The sequence below is a fragment of the Abramis brama genome, assembly GCF_963993115.1.
Source record: "Abramis brama genome assembly, chromosome: 19".
Taxonomy (NCBI): domain Eukaryota; kingdom Metazoa; phylum Chordata; class Actinopteri; order Cypriniformes; family Leuciscidae; genus Abramis; species Abramis brama.
In genome coordinates, this window is record NC_139981.1 from 23,178,620 (window position 1) to 23,203,521 (window position 24,902).

Below are 24,902 nucleotides of genomic sequence, written 5' to 3' on the forward strand. Positions count from 1 at the left end.
CTCTCTCTCTCTCTCTCTCTCTCTCTCTCTCTCTCTATATATATATATATATATATATATATATATATATATATATATATATATATATATACAAACAAAGGCAGATCTTTATTTTACAAAAGCACAAGGTTTTGGTGTTTGGATGTTTAAACATACTATAGCTAATCTACTGCCTAACGGTTTGCCAGTTGATAAAACTTTGGATAATAGAATTAATAACAACATAAAATCACATCAGTGTTATGACAATGTTCTTTGCATGAAAACACTTTAATTAGCAGAATTATATTCATATAGACTGAGATGTAAAGAAACAGTGGTGGCCACTATCGTAATGAACTGTCAATAGTGATAAGGTATAGCTAAGAGTGCTCCAGACCAACCACGAACGAATGACTTACAGAAGGTATTCTTAACTAAGAATGTTTCGGGAAACACTTATTAACATTAAGGTAAAGCCTGAGTTATAACTTAAGAATGATAGCGTAAAGAAGGTTTTCGGGAAATGCAGCCCAGCATATTATTTAAACATAAATATGAAACTAAATAAGCTTTTCTCTAACCCTGTACAACGAACGCGCCAGCGCGTTCTGATGGATTTTTTCAATGACAGCGGAAGAAACTCCGTCAATTTTTGGCCATACAGATTAGTGTGTAAGACAACTACAAAGGGTCTACTTTTGTTTGTGTACATTCACAATAACACCAAAACCTTGTGCTTTTGTAAAATAAAGATCTGCCTTTGTTTCAACTGTCTCTGTATCCGCGAGAATCTTTCTGAAACTAATAAAGTTTAAAGAATGGCCTATTATCACACAAACAATGTGCTGAGGCCACCTTTGCAAAATGGTAAATGCCCCCAACAATGCCTTAAAAATAATCAACAAAGGCTATAGTACAGTAGCCTACGTTACACTGAGATTTCATGTCGGAGCGGGATTTGAGCGCTTGGGTCGTGAGCGATTTAGTGGAGCGCATTGGCATAGAGCGGAATATTGAGCAGAGCACACATGCTGAGTTATAAATTCAGGATTTACATTTATATATTCAGAGTTATAACTATATATTCAGGATTTACATTTATATATTCAGAGTTATAACTATATATTCAGGATTACATTTATATATTCAGAGTTATAACTATATATTCAGGATTACATTTATATATTCAGAGTTTTAACTATATATTCTGGATTTACATTTATATATTCAGATTTACATTTATATATTCAGAGTTATAACTATATATTCAGGATTACATTTATATATTCAGAGTTTTAACTATATATTCGGGATTTACATTTATACATATTCAGATTTACATTTATATATTCAGATTTACATTTATATATTCAGAGTTATAACTATATATTCAGGATTTACATTTATATATTCAGAGTTATAACTATATATTCAGAATTACATTTATATATTCAGAGTTTTAACTATATATTCGAGATTTACATTTATATATTCAGAGTTATAACTATATATTCAGAATTACATTTATATATTCAGAGTTTTAACTATATATTCGAGATTTACATTTATATATTCAGAGTTATAACTATATATTCAGGATTTACATTTATATATTCAGAGTTATAACTATATATTCAGATTTACATTTATATATTCAGAGTTTTAACTATATATTCGGGATTTACATTTATATATTCAGATTTACATTTATATATTCAGAGTTATAACTATATTTTCAGGATTTACATTTATATATTCAGGATTTACATTTATATATTCAGACTTTTAACTATATATTCGAGATTTACATTTATATATTCAGAGTTATAACTATATATTCAGGATTTACATTTATATATTCAGAGTTATAACTATATATTCAGAATTACATTTATATATTCAGAGTTTTAACTATATATTCGGGATTTACATTTATATATTCAGAGTTTTAACTATATATTCGGGATTTACATTTATATATTCAGATTTACATTTATATATTCAGAGTTATAACTATATTTTCAGGATTTACATTTATATATTCAGGATTTACATTTATATATTCAGAGTTATAACTATATTCAGTGTTACATTTATATATTCAGAGTTATAAAAATATATTCGGGATTTACATTTATATATTCAGAGTTTTAACTATATATTCGGGATTTACATTTATATATTCAGAGTTTTAACTATATATTCGGGATTTACATTTATATATTCAGATTTACATTTATATATTCAGAGTTATAACTATATTTTCAGGATTTACATTTATATATTCAGGATTTACATTTATATATTCAGAGTTTTAACTATATATTCGAGATTTACATTTATATATTCAGAGTTATAACTATATATTCAGGATTTACATTTATATTCAGAGTTATAACTATATATTCAGAATTACATTTATATATTCAGAGTTTTAACTATATATTCGGGATTTACATTTATATATTCAGATTTACATTTATATATTTAGAGTTATAACTATATTTTCAGGATTTACATTTATATATTCAGGATTTACATTTATATATTCAGAGTTATAACTATATATTCAGTGTTACATTTATATATTCAGAGTTATAAAAATATATTCGGGATTTACATTTATATATTCAGATTTACATTTATATATTCAGAGTTTTAACTATATATTCGGATTTACATAGAATTATTTCCTGTTTGGCCCCCCATAATATATAGATAGATAGATAGATAGATAGATAGATAGATAGATAGATAGATAGATAGATAGAGATATAGAGAGAGAGATAGAGAGATAGAGAGATAGATAGAGAGATAGAGAGATAGATAGATATATAGCTTGGCCTTGCGAGTTATGAGAATATTATATATTATTATATATTATATATATATATATATATTATATTATATTATATTATATTATATTATATATATATATATATATATATATATATATATATATATATATATATATATATATATATATATATATATATATATATATATATATATATAACTTTCAAGTTCATAAGTACAAACTTCCCAGCAGGACTTGAAGGCAGTAAGTATTTCACATCAGAGAAAAAAAAATTGGAAGACAAGATATTTACATTTTTTAGGTTTCAGCTTATGATTCTTATCGCAGGTCTGATTTCACGTCACAATAATGCATTTCAGCAGTAATACTTGAAGGACATGTTTAAAAACTCTTGGTTCACTCTCTTGGTCAACTTTGCCCCCACAAGTGGTTTTGGTTTGAATTTGGATCTTATATAAGACATTTTAAAGCGGTTGATGTAATTTGGCACACACGCTCGTCTTTGAATTCATCAAATGCAGCTCCAATCAGTCCTGCGCCCAGGACTGTTGACACTAGCAGGAAATCAAAGTCCAGCGCGGCAGTCCTGCGCTGCCCGAACCATGTGCTGGTGCATGAGGCAGCCTCACGGGGAAGATTAATTAGTGTACACAAACGTGTGTGGATGTTTATACACCAGAGTGTGTTCTGAGATGTTAACATATCAGTCAGCTCTTGCTCTCCTTCACTGCCAACCACATGGCCAGACACATGTACACATACACGCACAGACATGTATATACTCACGCATGTATGTATGTGTACGCTCACAAACAGAGCCGCACGAAATAACGTGGCCTTCTGTGCGCAAGTGATAACAACTAACCATCCGAAAATAAAGACATAAAGCACATAGATGAATGCACACGCAGTCCAAGCTAGCCATACTGAATTATAAACAGGTGTCTTCATAGTTTGCATTCTTCCCAAACACGAAAGTGGTTTGACCTGAGCGGTTTCGAGTGTGTATCGAGCCCTATCAAACCAGGGTCCCTGTGTAATTTCTGTATTTATAAACACGAGTGCACTTGGGTTTGTGTGACACATACCGTGTGCTAAAGACAGACTACCACAGGCATAGCTGAAATATTGAAACCATATTTTCACCCCTTTTCCTGGCACTTATTTTTGAAGGGAAGCCTGTCGTACATCACAGGAACGCTTTGACGGGGGTCTCTGAAATGCCTCAAACTGATACCTCCTAAAACTGATGTACGGCGGGATTGAGTTTTGCTCCCAAGTGCTGGAATAACAGCAAGCTTGTGTGGGTGAAAAATGGAATGGAAAGCGTGTTCAGAAGCCATTCATTACGATTTAACAGGATATTACTTGTTGTTTAACGTTTTAGTTGCTTAGAAGGTCACTCTCGTAATGGTTTAAAACTACTCAAACTATTGCACGTCGTGAAGTGGTGTTTTCTTTTTCTAGAAATGAGTGTTGATGAAGGGTCAGGGATAGTATCCGTCCTCTTCAGAAACAGAGGATTTGTCCGGCATCCGTAGTCATTAGTCATAATTAGACCTGGTTATTTTTCCACTGCAATTGAACGATTAAACTTGAAATTGCTTTAAAGAGAGCTGGGAATTAAAATAGGCTAAATAATAGCATTAACTTGCAATGACTGGAAAGCTTTCTCACACAGTCTGTGCACAGTTTAGCAAGAAATGCCACGTGAAACTAATATATATATTTTTTTTAATGAAAAAACGTAAATGGTGTTTGGCTGTGCAAATTTGTTGCCATGATGCCAGTGTATTTTGTGTGGCTGCCAGGCTGTTGCTGGGCAGTTTCTAAGGTGTTCGTAGTTTTTTTTTTACCTTTACTGTAAAAAATGATATCATCAATATGACGACATATTTGTTTATATTGCTTTAACTCTTCAAAATAAGTTAGACAATTTTAGGATATTTTTGTTGTTTTTTTTATAGTTTGCTTTGTTGCGATCCGTAGAAAAAAGTGTATGATGTAAATACCTTAGAGTCTCTATAGATTTAGACGTAATTTTAATAATGATTAATAGGATGGACTTAAGAAGAATGTTTTTATAAGACAATATTATACACTCACTTGTCGCCACCTATACTGATGTAACAATGTAATGTACTATGAAGTATAACTGAACGAATCAGTGAACTAATCTGAACACTGGAAAGTCCAATTCATTCTTATGAATTCAGTCGGTTGAATGTAAATGAACAGATTCAGAAGTGATTGATCAATTTGAGTTCCTGCACTTTGTTTTCAATATTTTTTTTTAAATAAATTTTTCGGTTAAAGCCTTAATTTTAACAAATAAGAAATTACCAAATTACCAGTATATGATGTAATATGTACGTTATCATGACAACATATGTTTTTGCATAGCTTTAACTCATCAAAATAAGTTAAGCAATAAGTTAAAATACAAGATACAATTCATTTCATAAGTCAGTTTAATGTCATTTAAGTTTAAATGACTTAAACATCCAAGTTGATTGTAATTAAAAAGTTTAGGCAACAACTTTTTTACAGTGTTATTGGCTGTTTATTAGTACTTATAAAACACATATTAATGCCTTATTCTGCATGACCATATTCTATATCCATAATCCTACCCAATACCTAATCCCTACCCTAATCTAAAGTGTGACCCATTTTTAATGCCAGCAAAGTATGGTTTTCATTTATAATTTTATAATTATAATATTGTATGTATTATAAGTAGTGCTGTTGTTAAAACTGTATACTACTGTATATGTACATTGTCATTTGTTTCCGATTTTAGATAGATGTAACTAACTTTTATAGAAAATATATTCACTAAATGAATCTTTTAGTTCACTTGTGCTGTCATTTGTATGGTTATCTGTATAATCAACATCCACATTGCTATATTTTGGCGCATCACACTTAAAAACAGCTTCATCATTTGCTCTGTGTTCATCAAGTGTTTAGTAGTGTACTTTTCCTTTGTTTAGGTGTAACATGAGCCCACATGACTTCTCCACTGTCCTTTTGATATGAACGCTGAAGAATGCATCCCATGTAATTAATGTAATTGCATCCCATGTAATGGGATTCTGTGAGGGGCTTGCGTGCAATTAGAATTGATTACATGGTGAGGAATGCGAACAGTATGTGCATGTGGTGTATGATTATAAAAGCAATCTGGCCTTTTTTAATTCATTTTATAGGAAATAAATATTTTTTAATAATTGACATATATAGTTTGGCTTTAATCATACAGAGGGGTCCAAGCATCTTTATATTCAAAATATTAATTTCAATTCGAAAAATTCAAAACGGATCTCTCTGTATAGCTTTTTCACACTTCTGGAATAAAAATGCAGTTTACTTCTCTAAGTTGTTCACTCTTTTTGAAAACAATGTATTGTATAAGAGCCCATAGACATGGATTTAGAGATGTTTTCTTGGTATGGAAGTGCTTTGATCTTTTTCTTTTTCTTTTTTTGGAATTTGGGTGTACATGTCCTGATAGTTGCTGTAGGTAATCACGTGTCATAAATGGAAATAAGCTGGCTCAGAAATGAGCCGTAGCGCTCTGGTGCAGTCCAGCTTGTTATGGGAGTCTTATGTCTGTGATCAGATAGCTACCCTGACAAAATCCAGACCCCTTTCTGTTTCCATTACATTGGGAGAGGGGGGATCCGGCACTTTAGTTCTACTCATTGGGTTCAGCGTTTGCTGAACTTGCTACAAAAGTTCAGACTGTCGACTCCAAAAGAGTTCAAAGGCACACATTTTTTTAAAAATACATCTGTGCGTTCATACAGGACTCATAGTTGTTGCACCACTATAGCTAAAGTTATTGAAGAGCTTCTTGGCGCCCTGTTGCACACTGCACATGAAAGCAGTGTATGTGGTGCATATTTATTTTGGCACCCATATTAACAAACTACAGTTTTCACACAGTGCTGTGTAGCAGAGGTGCACATGGTAGGTGTGAAGAGATTTTTTTTTATGCTGATGAAGTGCACTAGTCACTAACTTTCATAGATTTCATTAACATAAATAGCACATAAAATGGACCTTCCTGAAAACTCTCCTCTGGATTCACAACTGATTCATAAACCTCAGATTTGATACTTAAATGCGTTTGTTAAAGCACCCCATTATGCTTTTTTGAATATTACCTTCCATACAGTGTGTAGTATAGCTGTTTGTGGATATAAAAGGTCTGCAAAGTTTTAAAGACCAAAGTGCATGATAAATGGAGTAATTGTCTCCTAAAGAAAGAATTGATTCTGAACTGCCTGAAACGAGTCGTCAATAATTCCAGTCTGACTTCCCGTTACACACCTAAGGCCGTGTGTCCGTGTGCTGAAAACGCCTAGCTGTGGGCGCTTGAGAGCATTTTGGCAGCGCAGCATTTTTTTTAGTTGAGACGCATTGCTTGTTATAATACGGAATATCCGCGAAGGTGTTACTAGTATCTCATTTCACACATATTTGTTTCTGTGTAGATTCTATATTAAAATGTCGGTACAATGTAACTTATTTTCTCTGTCTCTTGTTTTCAATTATTTTGTTCTGTTATTATGCGTGTTGTTGTCATCGGTTGACGTTGTACAAGCAGAATGTGGCGGTTGGTCGGTGTGGTAGTAGTCCCGCCTCTCCTCCACTGTGATTGGACGGCTGGGTAAAAAGTGAAAGTGATGAGCGCTGCGTTTTACCCAAAGTTGAACATTCTTCAACTCTCAGCGACCAGTAAAAAACGCTGAGCGCTCAGCGCCTCGTTATGCTCATGCCGTTTTAAAAACGCGGCGCTCTCATTGAAAACAATTGAAAAAGTACGCCAGCCACATGAAAAAATGCTTTGGTGGACACACGGCCTAAGTAACAATGTAACAAATTTGCATAATGCCAGCCTATGGTCTTCATTGGATGCCCACGAACAACTTCTGCCCATGTCTACTTTGACCCGTAGTTGTAGCTGAGACTGCGGAGTTTGGTATGTGCTGTCGACATGTTGAGAAGACATTGTTTTCTGTGTTGCAGAAGCAAATTTTGCACTTCTAAAGGATGAGAACACGGGCTCTTATTGATACAGTAAAACAGACGCCATCTTTACTGTTCGTATCACTGTATATCAAGTGCTGAAGAAGCTTCCGGAGCTAATATTTAGATATGATAATAGGCGTTTCGTTTCCGATATGCGCTGTAAGCAGTAGACCAATCATCACAACAGACTGAGCTCAACATCTGACCAATCAGAACAGAGTAGGCTCGCGGAAAGTAGGGGTTTAGAGAGACTGAATCTTCGAACAAACCATTTTCAGACTCTTTGAGAAATGAGGTGATGTGCAATGTATATTATGAGAAAATTCAAGTGTTTTTTGACCTTGGATGCATGTAAACCTGTAGGAGCCCTCCGAAACAAAATGATGCACCTTTAAAATAGCAAAATAGGGACACTTTAATGAATCATAATCCAATTATTTGTAGATAGGGTGCACATGCATGCTCATTCAAAATTAGCATAATTTTCATCCATTAATTACAACTGTGTGAAATAACGTGTATAGACTGCCTGAGTCTGTTGTTTGACAGGTTAACATATTGTGTATTTAAGATCCAATTCTAATTCAAAACCTGTCTATCAGATGTGGTCTTGAGTAAAATCATAAACAACATGCAAGCATGTTATTCTATATTATTGATTTACTCTTATTGTAATTTACTGATGAGCTGAAAACCTGTGAGAGAAACTTCAACATTGTCCAAAGTCAACAACATTATATTCCACTCCTTCCAAGGTGGCTTTCCTTTGGCTTTTGATATTATCACTGTTTCATTTTACCACTGATAAGGAGAAAAACAGAGAGGATGAGAGAGCCAGAGAAAGCGGGGGATAAAGAAAAAGCGAAAGAGCTGATGTCTCTGGAAATACTTGAGTTCTCTGTTGTTCTTCGTCCGTCCAGAGCTCTAGGGAGTGTTTGGCTCAAGACACTGCTTACACACTAATTACCTTATTACTGTAGCTGAGCAATATGGAACTGATCAAACTAGCTGCTTTTAGGAAAACTAGCTGTTCTATCAATGAGATTTACTCCTTACAGAAAAAAAAAATGCAAACTACTGCACAGCAGTAAATGTGTGAGAACTGTAACATGATCTATCCGTCTGTCTATCCATCTGTCTGTCTATCGTTCTGTCGATTGATCTATCGTTCTATCTATATATTTACCGATCGTTCTAGCGATCATTCTATCCATCTATCGATTTGTTCTATCAATCGTTCTATCTATCTATCTATCTATCTATCTATCTATCTATCTATCTATCTATCTATCTATCTATCTATCTATCTATCTATCTATCTATCTATCTGTGTGATAACTGTAACATGATCTATCTGTCTGTCTATCCGTCTGTCTATCGTTCTGTCGATTGATCTATTGATCTATCGTTCTATCTATATATTTACCGATCGTTCTAGCGATCATTCTATCCATCTATCGATTTGTTCTATCAATCGTTCTATCTATCTATCTATCTATCTATCTATCTATCTATCTATCTATCTATCTATCTATCTATCTATCTATCTATCTATCTATCTGTGTGATAACTGTAACATGATCTATCTGTCTGTCTATCCGTCTGTCTTTTCGTTCTGTCGATTGATCTATTGATCTATCGTTCTATCTATATATCTATCGATCGTTCTATCGTTCGTTCTATTGATCGTTCTATCTATCGAGTTGTTCTATTGATCTATCTATCTATCTATCTATCTATCTATCTATCTATCTATCTATCTATCTGTGTGATAACTGTAACATGATATATCTGTCTGTCTATCCGTCTGTCTATCGTTCTGTCGATTGATCTATTGATCTATCGTTCTATCTATATATCTATCGATCGTTCTATCGTTCGTTCTATTGATCGTTCTATCTATCGATTTGTTCTTTTGATTGTTCTATCTATCTATCTATCTATCTATCTATCTGTGTGAGAATTGTAACATGATCTATCTGTCTGTCTATCTTTCTGTCGATTGATCTATCGTTCTATCTATATATCTATATATCTATCGATCGTTCTATCTATCTATCTATCTATCTATCTATCTATCTATCTATCTATCTATCTATCATTCTATCAAATGTTCTGTCATTCTATTGGTCTATCTGTCATTCTGTTGCTGTCTGTCTCATTATCTATGTATCGTTCTAACTATTCATCGTTCTATTTAACTTACCTTATTTATTTCTTGTATACAGAACTGCATGACACATTATGTTGTGCCTATATTCAGAACAATGAAATTCTTGCTCATGTGATATTCCTCAGTAATATTTCAAAAATTCCCAAACTAGGCATGCGTTTACAAATGATCAAAGTAGATTTAGCAAGGTTCCTATGCTGTTTCTCTACCTGATCCAGAGTGCAGTGAGGAGGGAAATTGTGGGTTACCTGAGGAACAAAATCACATCTGGATCTGTTTCATTCTCTGCCCTAACAGCAGTCCTGCAAGTTTTCCATCCACCTGTCTTTGATGATATACTGTGCCGTTTTAATAACCTTGCAGTGCTAAAGGCTGCACAACAAGCAGAACTCCCACAATACTCCATAGACATGGCAAGGTGGTCCAACGTTATATATATATATATATATATATATATATGCATGCTTACTTTATAAAGGCATTTTAATTCTAGTAAACAAGTCCATATAACTGCATTTGTTTGTCTGAAAGCCTGCTAAGTAAAAGTGATAAAATGTCTGTCATTGGTGTTACACTGCATGTTTGAATTAAACATAATCTTGATCTCATTATGGTAATATTTTAACGAGTCTGTAATTGGAACACTTCCCTGCTGCTTTAAAGTGCTGATTTAAAAGACCGGTTTTTATAGTTTGGTACCCAGGGAAGCTGTGTGTTGGATCTTTTTACGAGACTTTGTACGTCCGTCCATGTGATTAGAATATTTACGTAGGCTATTTAGGAAACGACACTTTGCCGTTAGTGGTGATGTTTCAAATTGTGATGAAAGCTATAAAGATAGCTACACAATTAAACTGAAGTTCAGCAGTCACGCCAGTGTGCATTTCTTCCATTCCCATCCATGCCGGCTGATTTTCTGCCTGTTGGTTGCGTTCTTGTGATTCTGTTTTGCTTTTCTCTGAGGATTCACATCTACCCAGAAATGCTGATTAGAGGAACATTACTTCTGCCAATGCTGCAGTCAAAGAATTGAATAAATATAATCTCTGAACAGATGTAATAGCAACTAGCAGCTAGTTGTACCTATGCCCAGAAAGAATCTGCAGACCTTCTTTGCATTTTCTGTGCGGATTTTGGTGGGAAATCTGTAGAAAGGTTTTAAACACAGTAAAACGTGTTCCTTGAAGCTGTACACTTTTATTGGTATCCGAACGTATAATCAATATATTTAATAAACGGACAGAAAGGGTGTGGGAACTTTGCGAATGATGGAACTTTGGAATTGTTCTAAAGTCTTCTTAAAAAAAATAGTTGATTCAACATTGAAATCAACTAAAGACATGGGTACCAATGTGAAATAATGGACCCACTTCTTTTAAATGACACTTAGCACAAAATCTCTCATCACTGACAAGATGGGGCTCCCTGTGCGTCTCTTGTTTCATCTGCTTCTTTTTAAACACAGGAAATGAAGTCAAAGGGCACTGAAATATTTGTGCTTATTTTTGCCTCTCTTAACAGATAGAGTTTCCAAACATTAGCCAACGGCTGTCCTTTAGCAAAATCCGAATTATCATGTCTGTCTGTCTGTCTGGCAGATTTAAAATTTGAATACTTGAATGCATTTCTGTTTTTTTTCCCTTTTTAACCTGCATGTTGCGTTTGCTTATGCCCTGCGCATTAAAAGAGCAAGTTTTCCCAAATTCATCAAGTCACGAGTTTCCTTGAAGTATTTAAAAAAGTAACAAATTTGTTTTTTAATTAAATTGTTTTATTTTGGTAAAAAAAAAAAATTATTATTATTATATTAATATATATTAATATCAGTGTTAATTAATTATTATTATTATTATTATTATTATTATTATTATTATTATTATTATTATAAATTTTCAGTCCTGAAATATTAAAGGAATATAATAAAGTATAATATACATAGGCTAATACAATAGTCCTGTGGTTCTCAACTGGTTTGACCATGGTATCTGCATTTTCCCATGATCATTAAGCCGCACACAAGTACCATCCCACTTTTCTTCACATACACATGAATTGTAAGAATCATAACACTGAATAGCCTAAATAGGATACGGTAATGCTATTAAATAGATGTCCCAAACTAGTTTTTGTTAATACAATACAGTTAGTAAGTTGGTATGAGCCGCTACAGTCTTCAAAGTCAAAACCTATATTTTACCACTCTTTACCTTAACTGCGTCTGACAGAAGAGTCAACAGCTTGTCTTTCAAAATAAAAGTCTTGCATCAGTAAAACATTAAGAATTGCTTTTAAAAAAAAGAAAAGAAAAAAAAGAATTGTATTTGACGCCAAACTCTGCAACACACTCAAAACGGTCTTGAGACGCATCGGGTGAGAAACACTGCAATAGTTTAACTAACTAAAATGTAAATTGGTTATGATCATTTAAAAAAAAAATGCAAGTATCAATGTTACAGCTTTGTTTGGCTTTTTCCCAGCCAGGTCTTTAGACAAACTCTACAACTTTGCCGACTGCGCAGGACTGCACCTGATCTTTGGGCTGAATGCCTTGCACAGAAACCCTGACAACTCATGGAACGCCTCCAGTGCCCTGAGCCTGCTCAAATACAGTGCCGGCAAAAAATACAACATCTCCTGGGAGCTCGGCAATGGTGAGTCCTCTCTGCTGTGACATCATTCATGCTTCTACTAAAGAAAAAAGAAAGCATCCATCTTGCAGTGATTATTGTGGGAGTGTGTAACTAAAAGGTTGCAGGTTTGAACATTGCAAGGTGGAATTCTTGAACAAGACGTACACTTTAAGGAATAGTTCGCTTCAAAATGAAAACCCTCAAGTTGTTCCAAACCTGTATGAATTTCTTTCCTCTGTTGAACACAAAGGAACATATTTTGAAGAATGTCGGTAACCAAACAGTTGATGGGCCTCATTGACTTACATAGTATTTTTTTTCCTACTATGGAAGCCAACGGGGTCCATCAACTGTTTGGTTACCGACATTCTTTAAATTATCTTCCTTTGTGTTCAGCAGAAGAAAGAAATTCATACAGTTTAGAAACAACTTGAGGGTGAGTAAATGATGACTATGAACTATTCCTTTAAAGTCCCCCTGTGGTGAAAATCAAGTTTTTAATGTTGTTTATGTTGTGTTTTTAATATGCTTTAAGGCAAACCATGTGCAAATTCATCAGTTAAGACCATTGCTGAGTATTTTCTCCTTAAAACTGCAGTCTCAAAAATGTGGTTTAGAACCGCCCCTGTTTCCTACTGTCACTGATGTAACCAATCACCATTACAACGTGAACAGCGTCAGCTCTGAAGTTTGTAGAAAATGGGTGTGTACAACATTTGCTGCCATAGTAACTGAACAATCATAAGCATTTTGCTTAGATAATTATATATGCTGAAAACATTAAACATATTAGGATTAATAAAAGGAATTTAATCTGAATTTAATTTACTAAAACAAGCGAAATAAAGCATGAAACAAGTTGTGAGACATCATTCATCCTTGCCCTTAGTCCCTCTCGTAGTTATCGCACAAAAACGTGAAAAAAGGCCCATCAATCCACTCTCAACAAGCATCTTCTCATTTTCCACGGTCTTCTCATCGACCCACATCCACTTGAGACACTTGAAGTGCTTGATGTACAACAGCATAAAGGCTGGAAAAGTGTCAGCTGTATAAACCGGGAATATTTTATATAAGCAGCAGTCTTTACTGATACAATATTGTGGAAAAACTACTGGCATGGCCAATTCAAGAAGCTCTGGTCATTGTTACATTATACTATACTTCATATAAAACTAATCCCATTCCAACAGGGTTTATGTCAGGAGACAAATCACAAAGCAGAATCCAAAAGGACACCTGGTGACTTTGTAATCTGCTCTAAACACTCATTCATCTTTTGTCCTGTTCCAGACATGCTGAAAATTGCCCTATTCATGATGCCCTTGTATCAGATGTCTCTCTATAAACATCAAAACAACAAACTTTTGACAAAAAATGATATACAGTGTGTATATCTATAGCTGTTATTGACCGCATGTGCAGCTTGTAGTTGCACACTTAGCATTTATAAACTACTAAACCTATAAAAATACCAGAAACCGCTTAAAGAATGCACATAAACCATATATTGTCTTAAGCGTTTGTTTATTGGCTACATTTTTAATGCGTCAAATGGTTACTAGCTGCCGGCGTGCAGCACATTGCTGCTTTTGCTCTGAGAAGGGAGCAGAACGCTCAAAGAGGGCAATCTGTCTGCTCATACTGAATGAAAAATTCATACAAAAAATAATTATATATTATCATAATTAATATCTGTCATGTAATACTGGATAAGAGTCTGGATTAGAGTTAAATCCTTCCATTTACCAAATTCTAATAAAGGCATGTTGTTACTGGAACAGCCATTTGGATGTTTGTCTTTTTGTCTTCAACTGTAACAATAACCACGTGCAAAGAAAAGCTGTTAGGGATAACTTGCTAAATCAGATTTTGCGAAGCTGTTAATTCAAAAACAAACTCTTTCAAGCGAACTAGGAGGCCAAATGAAACAAAGGGAAATATTTTCAGCTGTGGGTGGATGTTTATTGAGTGGGTCTTGCCAGCGTGACACAAAGTTTCAAAGTGATGCACGGGCAGTGGGGTGATTTATTTCTTGACTGTGTTATTGTGCTTTTTCTAAATGATAGGATCTGGATAATATTTTAATGGATGATAATAATAATGTCTCATATTTTCCACTGGCCTCGGCCTGGCCCGGTACCGTATTGACACAACAGCTCAGCATTTCTGCGTTTCTCTCCCTACACAAACACACACTCACACAGGCTGTGATGTTTATAAAATTCACCACTTGACTTCTGTAACATCCTTGCTGTGATTTCAAGTGTGCACCTCCCACAAGTGTTGCCTTGTTTAAATAGTTTACAAAGTGCTGACCACAATATAGGTCGTAATTCAAAGGCAGTTGCATGTTCGCTTGCGATTGGGTGTCAGCTTGCATCTAAAGTCTTAAAGGGATAGTTCACCCAAAAATGCATTTTTTTACTTGCCACAATTTTCAAGCTCCAAAATTAAACATAATGATTAAACAGGATATACAGTAGGCCTACCGGTCAAAAGTTGGGAAACATTACTATTTTTAATGTTTTTGAAATAAAAATCTTCTGCTCATCAAGACTGCATTTATTTGATCAAAAATACAGAAAAAAACAGTAATATTGTGAAATATTATTACAATTTAAAATAATGATTTTCTAATTTAATATACTTTAAAATATAATTTATTTTTGTGATGCAAAGCTGAATTTTCAGCATCATTCCTCCAGTTTCACACAATCCTTCAGAAATCATTCTAATATGCTGATTTATTATCAATGTTGGAAACAGCTTAATATAAAGTAACCCGTGATACTTTTTCAGGATTCTTTGATGAATAAAAAGTTAAAATAGAACTCTTTTTAATCACAGGCTTGATAAGCATAAGAGACTTTTAGTAATGTTTAAATGTCAAAGTTTTGAACGGCACTGTGTCTATATAAGCAAAAAAAGTCAAATATTTCAAGTAATGATGCTGAAAATTCAGCTTTGCATCACAGGAATAAATTACGTTTTAAAATATATCTAAACAGAAAACAGTTGTTTTAAACTGTAATAATATTTCATAATATTACATATTAAATATTTTAAATATTAAATATAAAAATTTGTTTGTCTTGATGAACATAAGAGACTTTCAAAACCATTAAAAAAATCCCGAACCCCAAACTTTTGTACAAATTCCATTTTAAATGTCTTCATTCTTAATTGGTAAAGCAGAATCTCATCATGTATATTTTCTTTTATTTCCCCGCACAGAGCCCAACAGTTACCGCACAATGGCTTCTCGTTCAGTCAACAGCTCTCGTCTGGCTCAGGATTACGCTCTTCTGAGGACGTTACTGCAGTCGGTGCGTTTCTACAGCCGAGCAAACCTCTATGGGCCCAACGTCGGCCATCCTCGTAAAAACGCAATCCTGTTACTAGACGGGTGAGTGTCTCTGTCATTTGTTCAGAAATCTCCCTGCATGCACTTATTTGTATGTTTGACACGTTAAGAGTGATAACTTCTAAACCAAATAGGTTAGGATTTTTTTGCCTGTTTTTATAATGCTTAATGCTTTTAAATTGACACTGAAAACTGGAGTAATGATGCTGAAAATTCAGCCATCACAGGAGTAAATTAAATTTTACATTGAAAAACGTAACGTAACAAAAAAATGAGAATTTAACGATAGTCATGCTGACATGTAAAGCAGTTTAACTTTGTAGATGAGCCACAGTTTAGCAGTGTGACTACTAATGGGAGTCTTAAATATGTTCTTATTGGATGTGATTGTCACATCATGTGGGGTTTTGCGCTTTCAGTGTAGAAAGGCGTTGTGACTGTTCACACATGGTGTTGGCAGAAGGGCTTATCTGATGTGTGACTCGTTTTAATGGCTCGTATAAGAGATCTCCAAAGCACATTGTTTAAGAGAGCGCGGGAGAAGCACATAGCTGAGCCGTGTTTATGTTGCTCCATGTGGATTGTTAGTCCAGGGGCCTGTAGCACCAATGAAACTCACCGTCAGATAAATAAAGTGTCACTCTATTAATGGCGTGACAGAGCAATGTTCCACCTGTGTGTTACTTGTTCCTCCCACTCTCTCCTGCAAGAGCGCAGAGGCTTCAGTACGGCAGCCCTCAATTTTGAGCATGTAGTGCAACATAGTGGCATATTTTAATTCCAGTGAGACATTATAAAAGAAATAACTTGCAGTCAGTAAATCAAGAACCAATCAGGGGCTGCGTTTCCCAAAAGCACAGTAAGCCTAAGTTGATTGTAGAACAATTACCACCAATTGTCTCTACGATCACCGTAGGCTTACGATGCTTTTGGGAAATGCTGCCCAGATTGATTCAGTTAGTGTCAATGGAATGATTTATAAGAGTCCTTTCTTTTTTTTTTACACCGTGTCCTAACCAGACGCGATGCGATAAGATTCCAGCGACAAATAATTTGTCTGTCCACACTAGACGCGACGTGACTGCAAGATGCATCAAAATCAATCAAAACCCACAGCCAATCAGAACAGCATGTGGGCGCAGCAAGTGCACAGCACCAGAGATCTTGACGGCAATCTTAAGAAAATGGATAAGTAGGCTACATATTACACCATTTAAACATTATTAAAAATACATAGGCTACTGTCTTTGTACAATCTTTGTCAAAGAATACACTTATTTGTTCACAGTTTGAACGTTCTTGTTTCCATTTGTTTAATTTCAAGATCTGAGGTGAATTATTCATTTAAACATTATTAAAAATACATAGGCTACTGAGTTACTAAAACAATCTTTGTCTTTTACAGCTACAAAGCTGGAGCACTAAATGATATTCAAAGTCACTCTGCATGCTTTTAAAGGCACAATATGTAACTTTTTTTTGCTTTAAAAATAGCAAAAATCACTATATCTATGTTATATATTTTTTTTTAGTTGTGTACTTACATTATCCTGACTGTTTCCAACAACTTTCAAACCAGGAGAAATTTGTAATTTAATTCGAAGACACGTCCCGTTTCTATTTCCGTTTTGTCGCCGTCAATGGCGTCATATCTGCGTTGTCCCTGGTTTCCGCTCGTACTGCCATAGCAACCAGAGCCGTCTGATAGTAACCAAAGCGACAGACGCAGACAATTGTGTAGTTCGCAATGTCTATTTGCACGCTGTTGTTGTTTCGTTCAAACATTATGGACCATGGCAAGCAGACTTTGGATAAAAAAGGAGAACTAAAACGAGAATCAATATCAGCGCGGTGTTTTCGAGATGCCTAGAGCTCCCATAGACAGTATATAAATGTTATATAGTTCAACAATGATAAAATGTTAGAATATGATCTGTATGTTATTCTAATGTTGATCTAGCTTACTGCTAGTCTCATACAGCCAAACTAACACATACATTTCAACACATTCAAATGCAGTTTAGTGTGCTAGTGTAATGTTAGACCAAGTGAAACAGCGCTGCGTTACCTCACAAGATTAATTTGTCTAATAAACTGACCTGTGAGTAGTAATTCTGCGTGTAGTTCGGTAGAATGAAATGTCCATATTCCTTTTATATCCGCGGGACTCGCGTCACGTGTGGAGCTGATAGCTGTCTCTTAGCAATCCCGAACTGCTTCATATCACAGTCATGATAAAAGCATCGATGTATTCAGTCATCCATAAACATTATTAGATCGGTCGGCTTGACGTTGACGACAAGATCCATAATTCTTAGCAAATGTTGCGTCATCAAACTACGCCTTTGTTATTGTAAAGAGGTTAGCGACCCCTAGTGGCGAAAAATTCCATACTGTACGTTTAACATTAAATAAAGCACACAAACAGAACCTGAGATTATCATTGCCACACTCTGTGTTTGTTGTTCCAGCTGCGACGTCGCAGAAAAATAGAAACCGTTTCTAAAATAGAATCGTCGCCGTCGCGGCTGGTTAGGACAAAAACTCTGATTAACATGGAAAAGATACCTTTTTATCGCGCGTCGCGTGTAGTTAGGACACAGTGGTACAGTGCAGAAGAATAAGGCTATTCAAAAACTGCTGACAGAAATGAACATCATGAAAATCCTTAGGGCCCAGTGTTTTTTTTTAATGGGGTCATATGGTGGTTTCAAAAAAGAACATCATTTTGTGTATTTGGTTTAATGCATAATGTGTTTACGTGGTTTTAGGTCAAAAAAAGTAATTATTTTACACATACTATTCATTATTGTTGCCCCTCTATGCCTCTATGAAACGCGTCGATTTTTACAAAGCTCATCGTTCTGAAAAGTGCGGTGTGCTCTCATTGGCCAGCGATCCAGTGCATTGTGATTGGCCCAAAAACCTTAATCGTGTGACGGAAATGTCACGCCCCTTACCATATTTGGAACATCAGCTCCCAAAGCAATAATGACAGGTGATGATGTCATAATACCTTATCAATTCGAGCCCGAATCTGAACCGGAAAATGCAGATTGGTAAGGTTTTATTTCATTGGGGACATAATGTCTTTTTACGAGTTGCGCCGCGCTACGGGTGTGAGAACACTATGTAAACATAAAACCACGTCTGCATCTGTGATCGTAGAAACGACAAGCAAGCACTACTCTATACTGCTCAAAACTCGCGTTTGAATAGTCAGTAGCAAATTCTTAAAATATGAAAACATTCTTACAGGCTGTGAGTCAGAAGCGCCAGAATGTACTCGCAAAGATGGAATTGCCCCACTTTTTAGAATCAGCTTTGTGCACAGCCGGCCTTGTAGCTCCTCTCCCAGGTTCTGGAAACAGTCCTCCGAAAAATGCGCAGCACACAGTCGAATATTTTGGTTGTACTGTTCTGGAACAGTGTTGTAAATAAAGCTTAACCACTGTTTTCTAATTGTGTCCTCTTTTGGAAGACCAAACAAAGAAGTTTGGCTTTCGCAACGAAAAACACAGCGTCTCCACGACATGGCGGCACTTGCGGCAACAATAATACAGCGAGAATAGAAGTTACGCCGCCTTTCTTTGTGCATACGTTTGGACGGTGTTATGAAACTCTGCCCTCACACACTGACGTAGATTTGTGTGGGCGTGTTTGAACAAAGCGTTTTAGGTAGGCGTGGCCGAGCCTTAACTTTTATAAAGAATATCTCTTTGGGTTTGAGACTTTGAGCTTTGTAACTCTGCAGATGTTGAACTAACAGCTACATAACACACTAAAGAAAAAGGAAAACAAGAAATCGCAGCATATGATCGCACCCCTTTAATGTATTGTTTCTATAAAGGACAAATAATTAATGGAAATCCACATGACTGAATTCCCTTTAAAATGAGAATCATGTCTCAATCGTTCAGCCTGTGGTTTTTAAAGAGGATTTGAGCAAGACTGCCATGATTCTAAACACATATATTTTTTATGACAGAAGCTTATTAAAGCAGTGCCAGTGTTGATGTGCTTAGTATTAAGACCACATTTTTCTAATTCGTTCCTTGTAATGACCTCTGAGATAAATACCTCTGGGTTTCATTTGTGAGCATTCATTGAACATTGTTTGTGCTTTTGTGCTGTTCAACAAAAACTGGTTTCGTAGAATAATGGCTTATGTGAGTGGATACTAATTGGTTGTAATTCCTGTGTGACAGAGCCAGACATAAATCTATCAATGCCTGACCAGAGCTTCCTCATTCTTGCAACCAGTTGGCCCTGTCCACGCACACACACACACGCACGCACACACTCACACACTGGGATGAACAATGGGAGAACAAACTGCCAAAATTAAAGAAAAAGATTCTAAATAATGTGAAATATTATAATACTATTAATAATATTCTATGTGACATTGTATGATATATTATTACATATATTAATATAATAAAATCGAAATATTATTATATTAATTCAAATATTTTTAAAAAGTAAAGAAATTTATATATAAATATAGATAATAAATATATAAATATATATATATATAAAATGATTATTATTATTATTATTTTTATAAAATGACTGATTTCTATGGAAGCCCATTTTGCCTCAGTAAAAAAATAATATGGTAATTGCAATTTTATTTCTCATAATTGTGCACTGCAAAAAATGCTTTTCTTACTTAGTATTTTTGTCTGGTTTCCAGTCCAAATATCTAGACATTCTTAAATCAAGATGCATTTACTTGATAAAGTAAAATTAGATAAGATATTATGTCTTGTTTTCCGAGGGAATTAATCAAAATTAAGTGAGTTTTTGCTTAAAACAAGCAAAATTATCTGTCCATGGGGTAAGAAAATTAATCTTAATTCAAACAGAAACAAGATTATTTTTCTTACCCCATGGACAGATAATTTTTGATATTTGAACTGGAAACAAGACAAAATGACTAAGTAAGAAAAACATTTTATTACTTGCAATTGCGGTTAATCTGACATTATTGCTTGCAATTAAAATGTATTACTGATTGTGTACTTGTCTTTAGTTAGCTTGAGCTCTTTTTAGTTACAGTAGGCTAGTATTGTGTAGAATGTATGATTTCAACATCATCTAAAACTATGGCATTGTAACAGCCTGATTTCCATCAAAAAATAACTAATAAAATAATAAATAATAAAATGACTCATATCGTCATAAGTTTTTGGTCATGATGCCCACCCCTAAATAAAAGTCTCTGTAACATTGTTGCTTCTCAAGTAATTTATTTTTTAAGGAGGAAAACCTGGGCCCACAAGGAGGCCTATAATTCTCAGCACTTGAGCGATCTGCCGTAATTTTTGCCCAAGTTTCTCTGCTCTGTGTGAGTTGTACTGTGCAGTGTAGGTGCGCGCCCCATTACTTTCTGCCACAAGCAGTCTCGTGTTTTCCTGCGGGGGCTTTTTGAGCTGTCATAACTTTGGCAGGCTGAAATGAAACTTGGTATTACAACCACAAGTGCTTCGTCGAAGGTCTTCCTCAGAACGAGACGCCACCCCTTGCTGCTACCAGTCTCGTTCAGATGGAAATGATAAATGCAGTTTTAACTCAGCAGACAGACAGAAGGAAAGAGAGGGAGACGAGAGGGGGATTATGGGACGGCATGGAGTTTTGGAAGGGTGGTCGCTATTTTTCTGTGCGGAACTTTGCTTTGCCGTCACACGAATAACTGTTTAGAAACTTCGCTCCTTATAAGGAGTTTTGCTCCCTCGTTTGATTAAGATTACTACGCTCCCTGGTAAGCATGAGAGATCAGTGTCACCAGTGAAATAAACAGACACCTCCTTATGGGTCTGTCAGTTCTTTTTTGTGAGAGTCTTTTATGACTAAAACTGCTGAAGAATCATTCGTTTTTTCCAATGCAATAATAACCTTCCCTATTGACTTTAACAATACTGAATTTTTCTCTCTTTCACAGGTTTATGAAAAACGGAGGTTCTGTGGTCGACGCAGTAACGTGGCAACAGTAGGTATTTTACCTTTTTTAAATTATTTACTTTTATTATTCTCCATTGTTTATGGAAACTTTGAGATCATCTCTCTAAAGATGCAATGCAGCTTTGCAGTGGTATGAAACCAAAACAGAATGCGAATACAAAAGTTTCAGTTGTTCTCAACTGGTGGGTCACGACCCATAAATGAGACACAGGTCTGTTCCGATACTGCAGGAGAAAAACAGAGCAAATTTGTGTGTGTGTAATTCCCAAATGTTGTGTACCAAATGACTCACTATACACTATGCACTTATACAATATGTACTAATGCACTATGTACTCAATCGTGTAAGGTATACATTTTATATACGGGTATTTTGCATCGGAGTCTATATATTTGTGTAGTTAGGAGTGGACAAATAATATACAAACTTAGACCATACCAACTTTGAAAAAAGTTTTAGTTTTACATAATTAGTCAAATTGTTGAGCAGTAATAGTACTATTCATACATTTTAAATGGTTTATTTTAGGGACCTTTTTATTATTACTTTTTAACAATAAACAATTTTGGTACTGATTCTGGGTCCTGAAGCAACCAGTTTAGTACCACTAGGCAATTTCATAATTTGTTATGCACAATAGTTTTTAGTAGGGATGCACCGATACCACTTTTTCCAGAAATAATTCAATATCGATAGTTTTGGCCTATTTGCCGATACCGAGTACCAATATGTGTATTTGCATTGCATTTTTTATTTTTAAAAATATTGGCCAGAGAAACCAAATGAATATGAATCAGATTAGTTGGCTTAGCAAATAGATATTTCCTTAAGTTATTTTCATGCCTAAATATGTCTGTTAAAATGTGTTACTTTTACTATTCATATTATTGTTCTATCATATTTCTATCATATTACTGTACCACCTTCCTGTAATACTGTAGGGAACCACTCGTTATACATAAATCATGTAACAGTTCATGTTTTTACTTGCACATGCGATTTAGTTTTATTTCAAATGACGCATGTGTGTGTGTCTCTCTCTCTCTCTCTCTCTCTCTCTCTCTCTCTCTACCAACAGTTAACGTTAGTAATATAAACCAGTGTCATTTTAAAATTCAACTGCTTTGTCAATGGATAAGACACATTACCTGTTTTCAGATATTTTGTAATGAGCATATTACACAATATTCATTCAAATCATTCAATATTCACTTTGAACAGTCATTATGCACGGTTCATCTCATTTGCTTTTATTGAAATTTTACTGCATGTAATAAATCTGTCATTGGCTACCTTGCTCTTTAGGCATCAGCATACAAAAAGTTTGTCCTCCTGCTCTGTTGTTAATCAAACATGAGTCTGCATTTCCTCACCTCCGCCTTAATTTCTAACACCTGTGAGGTGGGATAATGTGCTGGAAGGTAAATTTACACTCCTAGCAAACACATGCAGGCCTCTAATTAAGGCTTTTTCCCTAATCTGGTTAAGTACCATTACTGAGAAGCATCATAAAAGACGTCAACAGTTGGTGTGTTTTCAATAGTACTTCTCACTTTGGTTAAAACAATTAGCATTCCTTTCATACTTTCAACAAAAACATTCTATTCTAACTATTCTATTCTATTCTAAGCCTACAAAGGCTGTATTTATTTGATAAAAAAAAAATGCAGTAAAAACAGTAATATTGTGAAATAAGTATTACTGTTTTTTAATTTAATATATATTTTAAAATGTAATTTATTCATGTGATGGCAAAGCTTACTCCAGTCTTCAGTTACATTTTAATATGCTGATTTGCTGCTCAAGAAACATTTTATTATTATCAATACTGAAAACTGTTGTGGAAACCACACTGTAAAAAAAAGTTGCTGCCTTAATTTTTTAACTACAATCAACTTGGATGTTTAAGTTATTTCAACTTAAATTACATTAAACTGACTTAAAATGAGAATCTTGTATGACATAAAAAAATTGCTTAATAATTGCTTAACTTATTTTGATGAATGTTGTCATAACTTATTGATCATATAATTTTTTACAGTGCATGATACATTTTTTCAGGATTCTTCAATGAATAAAAAAATTGAAAGAACAGCATTTATTTGGAATATAAATCTTTTGTAACATTATAAATGTAACTTTTCATCAGTTTAATGCAACCTTGCTAAATAAAAGTGTGAATTGTTGTTTTAGAAAAAGTTTAAAAATTAAACTTTTGAACAGTAGTTTATATAATATATACATTTATAAATATATATGAATACATAAATAAATATAAATACTTGACACTTTTTGTGAGATCAGTTGCGCTACACCTGCGACAGAACAGTAAAGACTCTTTTAGGGATAAGAGCAGCTGTGTTCCTGAGGCTAAAGGATTATCACCTGTAGTGTGTTCATCTCTAAACAACCACTTATGTCAAAACCCTCTATCCTGTTAACTTCTTCTGGAGGCGATGACTGTGTTTTCTACTTTGAGAGTTAATTCAGAGGGTGAAAATTAGAAGTGTTCTGATTGTGGAGCGTAAGGGACTGGGCATCTCTTGTCTGACTTTTATTTTGAACCTCTTGTTTTATGTTGTTGTCATGTCTTTGTTCTCAAATCCTGATTGAATCCAGGTGTGTCCTCATTAGTTGTAGAGTATTCATTCATGGATTTTACACGATGGCTGCGTCCGAAAGCTTAGGCTGCTGACTTGTTGGCTCGCTGTTCTATCAGGCAATGACTTTGCAGGCAGCGTTTGCACACACAACTGATTTCAGACTTATGAGGCAGTAAAACAGTTTAATGATCTACAACAAAATAGAGCAAGCTTTGGTGATAACTGTGCAAATATTTAATTACTGCAATTAGGGGTGAACAAAATCTTAAAGCGGCGCTATGCAGTTTTGGCAAACAGTTTTTGCAGTGTTTTCTCGCTTTT

At 34.7% G+C, this 24,902-nt stretch overlaps 1 protein-coding gene across 1 annotated transcript in view; it reads left to right on the top strand.

Moving 5' to 3' along the window:
• hpse2 (heparanase 2) overlaps window positions 1–24,902 on the top strand; it is a 98,026-nt gene that overhangs the window by 26,634 nt on the left and 46,490 nt on the right. The window contains exons 4-6 of the mRNA XM_084092254.1: window positions 12,491–12,664; window positions 15,881–16,052; window positions 21,958–22,005. Of these exons, the coding sequence (XP_083948380.1) occupies window positions 12,491–12,664; window positions 15,881–16,052; window positions 21,958–22,005 (394 nt within the window). The remainder of the gene's footprint in view (window positions 1–12,490; window positions 12,665–15,880; window positions 16,053–21,957; window positions 22,006–24,902) is intronic.